This window comes from Heteronotia binoei, chromosome 13, assembly GCF_032191835.1.
Source record: "Heteronotia binoei isolate CCM8104 ecotype False Entrance Well chromosome 13, APGP_CSIRO_Hbin_v1, whole genome shotgun sequence".
Lineage (NCBI taxonomy): Eukaryota > Metazoa > Chordata > Lepidosauria > Squamata > Gekkonidae > Heteronotia > Heteronotia binoei.
The window spans coordinates 67106635-67121058 of record NC_083235.1 but is presented as its reverse complement, the minus strand read 5'-3'; the positions used below and the strand labels follow the sequence as shown (position 1 = coordinate 67121058).

Sequence of the window (14424 nt, the reverse complement as noted above, 5' to 3'; positions counted from 1 at the left end):
CTGAACCCTTTTTTGGAGATGCTGGAGATTGAACCTGGGACCTTTTGCTTCCCAAGCAGATGCTCTACCACTGAGCCACCGTCCCTCCCTCCCCTATTATTTGTGTTGGTTGTGTTGTGGGGTTCCCCAGTATCTTATCTTGGTACTGGCCGGACTCCGGTTTTTCTAGTCCTTTCTAGGTTCTCTTCTATTGCACTGTGTACTCCTCTGTATTTTGTTGGCGCTTCTTTGTATTGAACAAAAAAGGAAGGGGAACAAAACCCCCAAGAAATATTAATGAAGAACCTAAAAGATTTAACTACGTGCAAATAGAGGGTCCAATCTTACAATCAATAGACACGATCCATTAACATATAAATAGTACAGGATATCAAAAATGCATATCAAAAATGTTTCAAATTTTAAAAACAGTTATAGGCTCAAATGTAGCCTCAATAAGAATTAAAAGTGTACAGTAGTCACAAACAGAACCTTATGTGACCTAACACATTTTGGCCAATTGGCTTTCTTTAGTCATCAAGCATAAATAATACACATGGGCTCAATGTTGGAATAATGACAAAGTATTAATATAGGTCCAAGTGAAATATTGTAATAATCAGCAGTGGCTCAAGACTAAGGGGTACAATAGAGGTCTCATATATTGATTTGTGTCCTAATCAGGTGAATATACCTTCGATGCTACTATTTAAGGTATGCGCACCTGATTAGGATACAAGATGATATAATACAAATAATGTATGTATTTAAACTCTTAGCTTCTTAATTAATGTTTCTTTGTATTAACTAATGTCAGGAGTTTGGTGGCCAAGCACTGATCTGCCTTTGCCTATGGTTTTAGGAGCAGGGCACTAACGCCATGCAAAGGAGATGTTAATATTGACTATCATATCCCTAGTTTTGTGCATTTTGCTCTTTGAATATTGTATGAACTGCTGTAGAATCAAGGTAATGCTCCTTAACAGTTTGTCTATAACCTTATTGTTTTGAAAAGCAATTTCTTATTTTACTGGATGAGCCTTGGAGAGTATATAATTCATTTCTGGGTTTTACAGTCTCAGAATACATAGGTCTGCTCAGAAATAAATATTGCTGCATTCATGAGATTTATGCTACATTTAGTTTGATTTTTTTGTAAGGGTTAAGGTGCTTCTTTGACTTTTGCAAAGTATAAAATTATCAGCACAAATCGCTGTAGTTTTGTTTTGCCTCCCTACTGCACATTTTATTTTCCGCTTCTGATTTTGTAGAGCACAACAATGGCTGGCCGCAGAGCTGCTTTGAAAGCAATAGATTGGGTGGCATTTGCTGAACGAGTGCCTCCCAATCAGAAAACCATGTTCAATGCCCTGAAAACACGCAGTGATGCACTCTCAGCCAAGTGAGTATTTTCTAAGCTTAAGTAGGGCATTTGTGGGACAGGAAGGTCTTTTTCAGAACAAATACTTCTTTCTGTTTGGGACAGAGACAGGGCTTTTTTTTGTAGCAGGAACTCCTTTGCATATTAGGCCACACACCCCGGATGTTTCCAATCCTTCACGAGTTTACAGGGCCTACTGTAAGCTCTTGGAGGATTGGCTATATTAGGTGTGTGTGGCCTAATATGCCAAAGGAGTTCCTGCGACAAAAAAAAAAAAGCCCTGGGCAGAGGGGTTTCAAGCTGGGTCTTATTGGTGGTACTAATTTTTACTACAATGAATTATGTTATATTGCTATAAGTTGCTTTGACTCCTGCAGTGTTCAGTGGATCTGTGCCACATATTATACTGCTTTTGCAAAATATTTAGTTTAAGGTCGGGGCTCATTTTTTTGTTACTGAAATAGTTGGTTGAAGTAGATAGATTTGGATAATTGCCTTTTGTTCTCTTTAGCAACTTCATGATACCTTTTCTTTGGCTTCCGAACTTATGTGCTGACCATCTTTATGATAAAAATGGCTGTAATGAAATTTGGTGGTCTGTGTTACCAGTAGCATGATTAAAGTTTGATATCTTGAAGATACAATCTGAAAGTTGTGATTGAAATACAGTATATCAAATATGCTTTTCTTTTTTAGCTACTGAAATTTAATTATTTGTTTATAATGTTTAACTCAAAGCCTTTTATCATGTTCTAACACAACTGTCCAGAAGTGGTACAAGCTGAAAGTCTAGTCTTAATACAGATAGCTAAAATGCAAAGTGGTTTATTTATTTAAAATATTTTTGTCGTGCCATTCCTTTTAACACAAGACAGTTTACAAACAGCTTTATGCCTTGACAGTAGTTTTCTCCCCTTTGAGCCTATAGTTCGAGGTGTATTGTTGATAGGCATATAGATGATTCACATGGCCAAGAATAAGCCTGTTGGAAAAGGCCAGTATTGTAGACTTTACAAAAACCCCATCTGATAATGTCTTACAAATTACTTCCAAAACACGCTTCCAGATATTACTTTCATTTTATTTCATTTACACCCTGCCATTCTCCCCAATGGGAATCCAAAGTGCGTGACATCATTTTCCTGTCCTCCATTTTTTTCTCACAACAACCCAGTAAGCTTCCATTGCAGAGTGAGGATTCAAATGTTGGTCATCCAGGTCATAGTCTGACATTCGTATCACTACACCATGCTTCTCTGCAGGGCAGTGATCAGAAAAGCTCAGGAATAGGCAGACAGAATATACCACATTGGGTTGTAAGTGAAAATTTAAATCTTACCTGTCCACTAACCATTGTGTATTCCAACAGGTTCTTACAAAGTTCACTTATGACTTGCTGAATCTCTGACAGCATTAGGAGCTATAACTAGCTGCCCTTAAAATATGTGACAGGAGCGGGGATTAGGGGTAGAACTAGAAATAGCCTGAAATTTCTGACAGTTGAAATGTACTTTTCCTATTTACAGGCTTGCTTCTTTGCCAGAGTCTCCCCCAGACATTGACTGGGCTTTTTACAAAAGGGTAGTTGCCAAACCTGGCATGGTGGATGAATTTGAGAAGAAGGTGAGACTTTGTTGTAATATTTGACTGCTTTGAATGTTCTGGGATCTCAGTGAGGACTGTCTGTGCATGAAGTGAGTTCTGAACTCACACTGCTGGGAACGCTATTTTCTAGCAGGCTTCTGCACTTGCATGAAACATGTTGTAGCTATTTGTCTCAGGCCATAGGCAGAGAAGGATTCTCTGGTGATAAGAATTTTCCTTCCATCCTCAGTTTAGCAGCTGTTGCCGGGGGGAAGGATATGTAGTTATGAAACTTCTTCGTGTTCTTAAAACCAAGGCTATAAAACTTTAAACTTAAAGCAGTCATCGTGCTGGTTTTGATGGGAAATGGATGAGCTTGGAATGTATATGTCTGAATATATAATAGTAGTTATAGGATTCTTTGTGCATGCAACATTATATTCCTTTATTGTTTGCATTTTATTTATGGTTCAGATTTCTGGCCATTCCTTATTTTCTTGGTCTTTATTACTAATTTTTATTGTTACTTTTTTCTTTCTTAAATAACGCTGGCCATTTGAAACTTTTAACTTTAGTGCCATTAACTTGTCTTTAATACTATCAGTAAATCTTACGTACAGTGTAGATTAATGATCCTTGTACCTGGTTGTTTCTTACTGTGTGCCAATTAAAGTAGCACATATTTGAGGTTGGATTAGCTCACGGAGGGCTGTTGAATGAGCCATAATTGTTCCTGTACTAATATAATACTAAGGTATTTATAACTTACTTCAGTGAAATAATAAATGCTTTATGGTCCTAGTATTGGCTAGAAATAGACCTTTAAGAAAAGAATCCTCATGAAGGCAAGGCATTAATCTGGCCACTCTCCTCTCCATTTGTAAACAAGGTTATGTGGTTTAGTCTAAAATTATGGCAGGGCTAGTCTTAATAGCTGGGATCAGACGATGTTCTTCTTGTGGAACAAGGCAGTGAGCCACAAATTGTAGCCTAGAGAAAGTTTGGTTCATGTATTAGGACTTGAGCATGTCTACCATTCTTTGGCTTTGATTTGCAGATTTAATGACTGCATCTGTAACTGTACTCTTCATTGTTAACAAATGGAATGCTTGAAAAAGGCACTGACCGAGCTACTTAGGAAAAGCTAACTGATGGCTGATATAACTGATAGAATCAAAAGACAACAACCTTAAAATATTCTCTCTAATATTTCACAGTACAAGGCATTCAAAGTTCCTGAGCCTGTGGATAATGAGACAGTTAAGATAGAAACCCAAGAACAAGAGGCTGTAAGTACTCTCACCCAGCATTTCTTGAGTATATGTAGGTGGCTTGTGCAGAGAAGGAGTCTTCTAGAAATCTTGGCAGGTTGTATTGAGCTATAATTTCTGGTCACAAACTTTTGTACATTGCATCTTGGGAGAATGGACTGGACATCATTCTCAGCTTGTCGCTTATCTTACTCCAATCTGGTTGTTCTAGGAGAGCATCTATCTGGACTTTTTCCCCTGAAATTGTAGCACTAGCAGGGTGATAATGGATGGGCAGTTAGGGGTGACTCAGAGATGCCTCAGAAACCGACCCCCCAAAATCCTTGCAAATGCCGCCTGGCCCCATCCTGTACTCACCCCATCCCCCAGCAGCCTTAGAGCAGCTCAAAAAGCTACCACTGTCAAAGTGGCAGCAAATTTTTGAGCTGCACACCAGTCACCTCTTCGGCGTCTGGATGGGGAAGTGCACAAGCGAGGCGCCTTGGCGGTGTGAAACCGCCAAGCCACTCCAAGCTGTTTCAAGCCATTTCTGGCTGGGTTTTTTTTGTACAAACTACTCAGAGTACTTGAGCACATGAATGCTTGACTCATCGAGTCATATATCTTCAGATGTATTAAATTGAGACTGTGGGAATCGGAGGAAATGAAATTACGGCCAACAGACCCTTATACTTGCTCTCCAGCTTCCTTAGGTCTCTATGCTTTCTGTGGCAAAATGCCCAATTATCTATCAGACTTAACCATTCTAAGTCATCGCAGGGCATTTATGTTGGCTAGACTAAATGCGTTTCCCTCCAAAGTTTTACAAGGGAGATATCAGCGAGTCCCTTTAGCCGACAGACTTTGCTCCTGTGGAGCGAATACTCCTGACTCAATCCAGCATATATTGCTTGATTGTTCTTTTTACCATAACCTCCGTAAAGATTTATTTGGCAAGCTTTCTTTTCCCCCAGATTTGTCTATTCTGCCACCCTGTTATTATTTATTGAGTGATACTGAGTTAGTGAGGTTGTGGCAAAATTTCTGGCTGACATCCTTAAATTTAATCCTGACCATGTTTGAATGCATCTGTAAGCTCGGTTTCATTTTGATTTTATCTCCGATGTTTAAATTTTTATATTCTGTGTATTTTTATTTGAATCTATTATCAATCAATCAATCCATCAATCAATTTTATTTGTATCCCGCCCTCCCCGCCAAAGCAGGCTCAGGGCGGCTAACAACACAATCAATACAATAGTTTTACAGATATTTGAACATAACTAATTAACACATTAATTAAAATTCTACTAAAACTCTGAAATCAATAAAATAATTAAAATTAACGTATTGGTGCTATTATTCCACTAGCAGTTTCCCCTTAGTCGGTGAAGGCCAATCTAAAAAGGATGGTCTTGCAGGCCCTGCGGAACTGTTCGAATTCCCGCAGGGCCCGCAGATCCTCCGGAAGCTGGTTCCATAGGCGTGGAGCCATAACCGAGAAAGCCCGATCACGGGTACTCTGAAGCTTTACCTCTCTCGGCCCGGGGATAGTCAGCAAGTTCTTCCCAGCTGACCTCAGCGCTCTCTGGGGTTCGTATGGGGAAAGACGGTCCCTAAGGTAGGCAGGTCCTTGGCCATATAGGGCTTTAAAGGTAATAACCAGCACTTTATAACGAATCCGGTATATAACTGGCAGCCAGTGCAGTTCACGCAGCCCCGGCTGTATGTACTCCCGCTTTGGGAGCCCCAGCAGCAGTCTATTATGCCATTAAAGGTTTGGTATGGTATGGTATGGTATGGCTTGACTCATCGGAGGAGAAAAAGAGCAGTCTGGCCTCTGAGGTGCTCCCCCGATCTGATTGTGCCAAGCTGCCTCACAGATGGGATGGGACCGCCTCACTGGGGAGCTCGCAGAGGCTTCGGGACAGCTTTTTTTGAGGCGGCCCAATTTGGGACACCTCCAGTTCGGCCCTAAGTGCCCAAGTGTCATCACCTGTAAAGTTACAAATATCTTGACTGTATTTTTGTTGAAGAAAGAAGTGGAGACCTCGCACTAAATTAAATCAGGGATGTCAAACTCCTTCGTTATGAGGGCCAGATCTGGCCGGGCCGTGTGTGCCATAAAAGGTACTCCACCCAAGGTACTGGAGATAAATATTTTATAAAGATGATTTCAGATGCCGAATGGCAATAGCAGCCTTGATTAGATTAGGTGTGTTATGCAGAGGAATAGCGGGCATGGTCCAGGAGGATTCAGTCCAGGACTGAATAATAAATGGAAATAATAATAAATGGAAAAATAAGTCTAAAGAAGTAAGAAGAAGAAGAAGATGATATTGGATTTATATCCCGCCCTCCAATCCGAAGAGTCTCAGAGCAGCTCATGATCTCCTTTCCCTTCCTCCCCCACAACAGACACCCTGTGAGGTAGATAAAGATATTGGATTTATATCCCGCCCTCCACTCCGAAGAGTCTCAGAGCGGCTCACAATCTCCTTTACCTTCCTCCCCCACAACAGACACCCTGTGAGGTAGATGAAGATATTGGATTTATATCCCACCCTCCACTCCGAAGAGTCTCAGAGCGGCTCACAATCTCCTTTACCTTCCTCCCCCACAACAGACACCCTGTGAGGTAGATGAAGATATTGGATTTATATCCCGCCCTCCACTCCGAAGAGTCTCAGAGCGGCTCACAATCTCCTTTCCCTTCGTCCCCCACAACAGACACCCTGTGAGGTAGATGAAGATATTGGATTTATATCCCACCCTCCACTCCGAAGAGTCTCAGAGCGACTCACAATCTCCTTTACCTTCCTCCTCCACAACAGACACCCTGTGAGGTAGATGATGATATTGGATTTATATCCCGCCCTCCACTCCGAAGAGTCTCAGAGCGGCTCACAATCTCCTTTACCTTCCTCCCCCACAACAGACACCCTGTGAGGTAGATGAAGATATTGGATTTATATCCCACCCTCCACTCCGAAGAGTCTCAGAGCGGCTCACAATCTCCTTTACCTTCCTCCCCCACAACAGACACCCTGTGAGGTAGATGAAGATATTGGATTTATATCCCGCCCTCCACTCCGAAGAGTCTCAGAGCGGCTCACAATCTCCTTTCCCTTCCTCCCCCACAACAGACACTCTGTGAGGTAGATGAAGATATTGGATTTATATCCCACCCTCCACTCTGAAGAGTCTCAGAGCGGCTCACAATCTCCTTTACCTTCCTCCCCCACAACAGGCACCCTGTGAGGTAGATGATGATATTGGATTTATATCCCGCCCTCCACTCCGAAGAGTCTCAGAGCAGCTCACAATCTCCTTTACCTTCCTCCCCCACAACAGACACCCTGTGAGGTAGATGAAGATATTGGATTTATATCCCGCCCTCCACTCCGAAGAGTCTCAGAGCAGCTCACAATCTCCTTTCCCTTCCTCCCCCACAACAAACACCCTGTGAGGTGGGTGGGGCTGGAGAGGGCTCTCCCAGCAGCTGCCCTTTCAAGGACAACCTCTGCCAGAGCTATGGCTGATCCAAGGCCATGCTAGCAGGAGCAAGTGGAGGAGTGGGGAATCAAACCCGGTTCTCCCAGATAAGAGTCCATGCACTTAACCGCTACAGGGGAAGAAGGTCTATGAGAACTATGGCTGACCCAAGGCCATTCCAGCAGCTGCAAGTGGAGGAGTGGGGAATCAAACCCGGTTCTCCCAGATAAGAGTCCGCACACTTCACCACTACACCGAACTGGCTCAGTAAGCAGTGACTCACGAAAACTCATACCCTACTACAAATTTTGTTAGTCTTTAAGGTGCTCCTGGACTTTTATTCTTTCTACTGCTATTAGAAATCACGGTATTCAAAAACCATTGGGGAGCATTTTAACCTTCCAGGCGGACATTCAGTTGCTGACCTAATAGCAGCAGTTCTCTCACAAAAGAATTTCAAAGGGAGATTAGAAAAACTGCTGAGTTGTAACTTAATAATGAAGCTCTAGACCAGGGGTCCTCAAACTTTTTAAATAGGGGGCCAGTTCACTGTCCCTCAGACTGTTGGAGGGCCGGACTGCCGTTACTGTACAAGGCCGCGGGCTGTCAGTTCTCCGTCTTCTGCATCTCTCTCCCTTCCCCACACCACACACCCCGGCCTGGGAACTCACCTCACCTTGGTATCACCTCACACTCTGTCTCCGCCGCCTCAGCCCAGTGCCGGAAGTGTGCATTGCTAACGCGAGTTTAGGTCGAACGTCACTTCCGGTCTAATTTCGCCATAACCCGGTGGGCCGCATAAACATCCTCAGCGGGCCGCATCTGGCCCACGGGCCGTAGTTTGAGGACCCCTGCTCTAGACAATGCATCCTCCTGGACTGAATTGAGACCTTGGTTTCTTCTCTCATTTCCAATGCCTGCTATTGTCATTTGACATCACTCTCCAAAACATAAGGACAGATGGACCCATGTTCTAGCTGTATCTGAAGAAGTGAGCAGTGACTCATGAAAGCTCATGCCCTGTCAGAAATTGTGTTAGTTGTTAAGGTGATACTGGACTCTTGTTCCATTCCGCTAATAAAGAATGCAAATTGTGCTGGCCCCATCCTGTACTCATCCCATCCTTGCCACTCCAGGTTTCTTCCCCCGCCCCTCCCCGGTCTGTTAGAACTGGAAAGGGGATCTCTCTCTAGCTCTTTCACTCCCTCCCCTCTGAAGAAATGTGCTTGCATATGAAAGCCTTGCTGGTCTTAAAGCTGCCATGAAAATTCCTCTCTCTCCCCCCTTTCCTTCCCCCTCACTTCCTCCCCAAAGGACAGGGAGGAGGGAAAGGAGCACTCAGACCAATTTAAGGAAGGGAGGCTTAGCTTTCTCTCTTCTGTGAAGCAGGAATCAGGAGAGGAAAGATCTGGGCAAAAGTGAGCTGTGATGCAGGAAGCAGACGAGAGACAATTGTTCGCAGGATGGATGGAAGCCTTGCAGGGGCCTGTTCTGGCCTGTGGGACATAAGTTTGATACCCCTGCCTTAAAGCATTTGAGAAAGCAATTTAGGGTGGGTTCAAGGAAGAAAATTAGGCACTATACAACAATCTGAAACTGGCCAAGAACAACAAAAATCCAGTGACTAAAAGCTTACCATAATACTTGCAAGCTTACATTAATACTCTCAAGTGCACGTAAAAGGCCCGGCAGTAATAAAAAGAGACTCAATACAAGTCACAGACTAAAAACAACTTACTAGGAATTATTATTATCATTGGAATCTGGGATTGGAAAATGGTGAGCTGAGCTGCTATCCTTAACGGGGGCAGGCGGGCACTTCTGTTCGGGGTAGTAAAAGGCAAACTAATGCCTTCTGCCTACTTTTCTCAGCTAGAGAATCGTCCAAGATATGCACAGATACTTTGAGGAGACTTACCTTGGCTGAAAGGGAGTCCCGGAGGGGGCTCTTTTGAGGGATCTCTGGAGAGAAGTTGCATATTTATCATCTGCAGAAGTTTCCAGAGTCATTTATATGACATTTGTCAAGCTTATGTAGTATGTGATCCAGGAGTCTTAGTGGACTGTAGACTGAACATGAGTCAGCATTGTGATGCAGTGGCTAAAAAGGCAAATTCCATTTTGGGCTGTATCAACAGAAGTATAGTGTCCAGGTCATGTGAAGTGATGGTATTGCTTTACTGGTTAGACCTCAGCTGGAGTATTGTGTTCCGTTTTGGGCACCACAATTTAAGAAGGATATAGACAAGATGAAACATGTCCAGAGGAGGGCAACGAAGATGGTGAGGGGTCTAGAGACCAAGTCCTATGTAGAAAGTTTGAAGGAGCTGGATATGTTTACCCTGTAGAGGAGATGACTGAGAGGTGGTATGATCACCGTCTTCCAAGTATTTGAAGGGCTGTCGTACAGAGGACGGTGTGGAGTTGTTTCCTGTTGCCCCAGAAGGTTGGACCAGAACCAACAGGTTGAAATTAAATCAAAAGTGTTTCTGGCTCAGTGTTAGGAAGAACTTCCTGACAGAGTGATTCCTCAGTGGAACAGGCTTCGTTTGGAGGTGGTGGGCTCTCCTTCTTTGGAGGTTTTTAAGTGGAGGCTGGGTGGCCATCTGACAGCAATGCTGATTCTGAGAATTAGGCAGATCATGAGAAGGAGGGCAGGAAGGGTTGCGTCAGTGCTTAGTTCTCATGGCTCTTTCTTACATGCCCAGGGAAATGCTGCTTGCCACTTTGGGGTCCGTCAGCAATTTTTCTCTAGGTCACTTTGGCAAGGGACCCTGGAGGTTTTTGACATCTTCTGGGCATGGAGCAGGGGTTACTGGGGATGTATATGTGTGTGTGTGTGTGCGGGGGGGAATATTTGTGAAGTTCCTGCACTGTGCAGGGGGTTGGACTAGATGACCCTGGAGATCCCTTTCAACTCTATGATTTTATTCTATGATTCTACCTTCACTGTATGGAATGTATGAATATTAAATGATATGTTTTGGAAATGGGTTCATCATCAGGCCTATTACAGCTTCTTTTCTTAATTATTAGTCAGATTTTATGGTTGCCTTGGACACTGCAGAGGGTCAGAATCTGAGCCAAAGTTAAGCCTCCTTAGCATCTTCAGTTCCTAGAATTGCATCAGTGTACTGACTGAATAATTTACTTCCTTGCAGAACAAGAGTGCTGCTTCCTATATACAAGCCTCAAAAGCCCGTGTTGACCAGTTCGAGAAGGAGGTAAACTGGTGGTTTTCATGATAGGCACAAGTTTGTATTGTCTGTCTCACAGTGTGATGGATCCATCAATCTGTCAGCAGAAGATGCTTCCCCCCCCCTCCAAAACCCCCCCAATGTTGTTTGTTCTGATACTTGGATAGTTAATTCTTGGGGTTGCAGGACCTGTCTAGACAAATGGCCCTGCTAGTCAGAGGGTGTGTTCAGGAGGGAAAAGGGTCTAAAGCTGCCCCTCCTTCCTCTTCCTGGAGCTGTGATCGTAGAGGAGGGGGGAATTTTGCTGGGTAGAATCACATGGCCAGAAATACTTAAGGAGAAGGGAATTCAAGAGGGGTGGAAATTTCCTCAAAGCAAAATATTGAAGGCTTAATCCAGACAATACCTGTGAGAAGGGAAAATTGGAGGAGCCTAAAGAAGCCAAACAGTTCTGTAAAGATCTGAGAAATAAAAAAGACTCATTTAGAAAATGGAAGGAGGGTCTTATAACCAAGGATGAATATAAACAACCAGTGTTTGTAGAGAAAGAGTTAGGAAAGCTAAAGCTCAATATGAGCTTAGGCTAGCGAGAGATGCTAAAAACAAAAAAGGGTTCTTTCTTATGTACAAAGGAAGAAACAGAGCAAGGACATGGAAGGCCCCTTGCAAGGACGGAAAAGTGAAATTGTAACAGGTGATGAAAAAGGGCAGAACTGCTCAATTCCTACTTTTACTCAGTTTTCTCTTGTGAGGGAAACGGTGCTCAATATGCAAGAACAGAACATACAATGAAATAAAATGGAATAAACTTAACCTGTCATTGCTTGGTAGAATAGCTGCAATAAAAATGAACCTTTTACCAAGAATAATGTATTTGTTTCAAACCATTCCGATAATGAAAGACAGTAAACAATTTAGCAGATGGGAAAGTAAAATTTCAGAGTTCGTATGTGCTGAGAAGAAACCAAGGATTAAGATGAAAATTTTAACAGATGCAAAAGAAAGAGGATTTCAACTACCAGATTTAAAGTTATACCATGAAGCAGTATGCTTAGTATGGATAAAAGAGTGGATAACGTTAAATAAAAAAACTTTTAGTGTTGGAAGGTCAAGGAAATAAATTTGGTTGGCACGCTTATATGTATTATGGGAAAAAAGATGGATGGGTTTTTTCTCACCATTATATAAGAAATAATTTGTTAAATACGTGGATGAAATATAAGAAATATGGAGATGAGAGAAAACCGTTGTGGATAGTGCCAACAGAAGTAATAAAAATATCAATTAAGACGGGTGAAGAAAAGTGGTTGTCATATAATCAACTATTAAAAATACAAGGGGGTAAAATAGAGCTGAAAACTGCTGAAGAATTGAATAATAAGTTTGATTGGTTTCAAATGCAACAAATAAAGAGCTTGGTGGAAAATGATGTTAAAACTGAAGGAATAAGAAAAGAGCAAACAGAATTGGAAAAAGTTCTGCTTGGAGATAATGACAAGTTAATTTCAAAATTATATAAACTACTGTTAAAATGGTCTACTGAAGATGAAATGGTAAAATCTCAAATGATAAAGTGGGCAATAAATGTAAATAAAGAAATACAGATGGACACATGGGAATATTTGTGGAAGAACTCTATGAAACTCTCGACATGTCAGAGTATTAAAATTGTTATAAAATGATGTATAGATGGTATATGACTCCTAAAAAGCTGGCAAAAATGAATAATAAGATGCCAGATAGATGTTGGAAATGTAAAAAACATGAAGGTTCTTTCTACCATATGTGATGGACTTGTGAAAGAGCAGAACAGTATTGGCAAATGATTCAACAAGAAATTTCTAGGATCTTGGGATATGAAGTAAAAAAAGTTGCAGAGACTTTCCTTTTGGGATTACAAATGGAAAATTTTCCAAAAGAGGATAGAAGTATACTTGCTTTCAGCTGCTAGGACATTGTATGCGCAGTTGTGGAAGCAGGATAAAATACCAGAAAAATGGGACTGGATTGTAAAAGTTATGACATGGAGTGAAATGGACAAATTAACAAGAATCTTAAAGGACTGTGATTTAGAAGGGTTCAATAGAGATTGGAAGAAGTTTAGAAGATGGAAAATAAAAGGACATTGGGCGATTTTTGATAACAATTAAGAATTAGTAGAAAAAATGATTTATAACGTTTGTTTTTATTAGTTAAGTTTACCTTTAACTAATAGTATTTTAAGTAAATAACACCGGCGGGGGTCAAGATGGGGGGGAAGGGTAGTTGAAAAGTAATGTATGGGATGGGTAATAAGTGCTTATTGATGACTATGAGTATTGAATACTGTTACCATATATTACTAAGTAAAACTGTTTTATTTAAAGAACATACAGTGAGGGAAGGAAGTTGCAGTACATGAACACCTAGTTTCTTTAAATGAAACTATGGTTTTGAAACAGAGGCTAGATGGCCATCTGACAGCAATGCTGATTCTGTGAAGGAGGGCAGGAAGGGGTTGCATCAGTGCATAGTTCTCACAGCCCTTTCTTCCACACCCAGGGAAATGCTGCTCACCACTTTGGGGTCAGTCAGCAATTTTTCTCCAGGCCAGTTTGGCCAGGGATCCTGGAGAGTTGGTGGGTCCCCCCCCTTTTTTTTTTGCCATTTTCTAGGCTTGGAGCAAGGGTCAATGTGTCAGCTATGTGCATTGAAGCTTGTCTTTATTACCTGAAGTGTTTATTTGATACTAACACCCTAGCACCTCGCTTCACTAACCAGGAAACTGCAACATAATGTAAAGAATGACTGGGAGAGACAATCCAGGTGCCAGAGAGCTTCCCAGAGAGCTTTGAAGTGTTAAATATCCAGCTAGTTCTCAGGACAGACTGGCAAGGCCATAGCGGGGAGGGAAGACAGGCCATGCCGGGGAGATAACAGATAAGGGGAATGCTCGCTGTCAAAGAGACAGCCCAGCTTTTATTATGGGAAGCAATTTGTAACTCCTTGCTTTGATGTGTATCCATATATGCCTATGCTTGAACCCCTTTCATCATTAGTATCAATGACTCTGTGCTGTGCAACATTGTTGTAACCAATAAATGGAGACTTATTTTTAATCTAAAATAAGCCTACTCATTCTTGGAACCTCAAAGCCACTACGCTGACACAATGGGGGTGTGTATAGGGGAGAGGTACTTTTGAACTTCATGCATTGTGCAGGGTTGGGCTAGATAACCCTGGATGTCCCTTCTACGTTTCTCTGTAGATCATTGAATCTAACCAAATAAGTTCTTTGTTAAATGTTCTTCTTTATGAACTCTAATGGCTTGTTTCTTTTTTCCTCCTTTCAAGCTCCAAAAGCTTAAAAGCATGATTCCTTTTGAGGAGATGACATATGACGATTACTACGAGGCATTTCCTGAAACGAAACCAGATAAAGAAAAATATCCATATTGGCCATACAGGCCTATTGCAGAGTGGTGAATCCTCTGAGCCTGGAAGCACTTTGTGATGGCAGTTCATTCTAGAATCTGTTAAATAAAGTAATTGTACTATA

At 41.9% G+C, this 14424-nt stretch overlaps 1 protein-coding gene across 1 annotated transcript in view; it reads left to right on the top strand.

Annotated features, from left to right (window-relative positions):
* The window catches only part of ATP5PD (ATP synthase peripheral stalk subunit d), a 15697-nt gene extending 1273 nt beyond the window's left edge, over positions 1-14424 (top strand). Inside the window, exons 3-7 of the mRNA XM_060252769.1 lie at positions 1251-1381; positions 2887-2983; positions 4162-4233; positions 10851-10913; positions 14220-14424. Of these exons, the coding sequence (XP_060108752.1) occupies positions 1251-1381; positions 2887-2983; positions 4162-4233; positions 10851-10913; positions 14220-14351 (495 nt within the window). The 3' untranslated portion in view covers positions 14352-14424. The remainder of the gene's footprint in view (positions 1-1250; positions 1382-2886; positions 2984-4161; positions 4234-10850; positions 10914-14219) is intronic.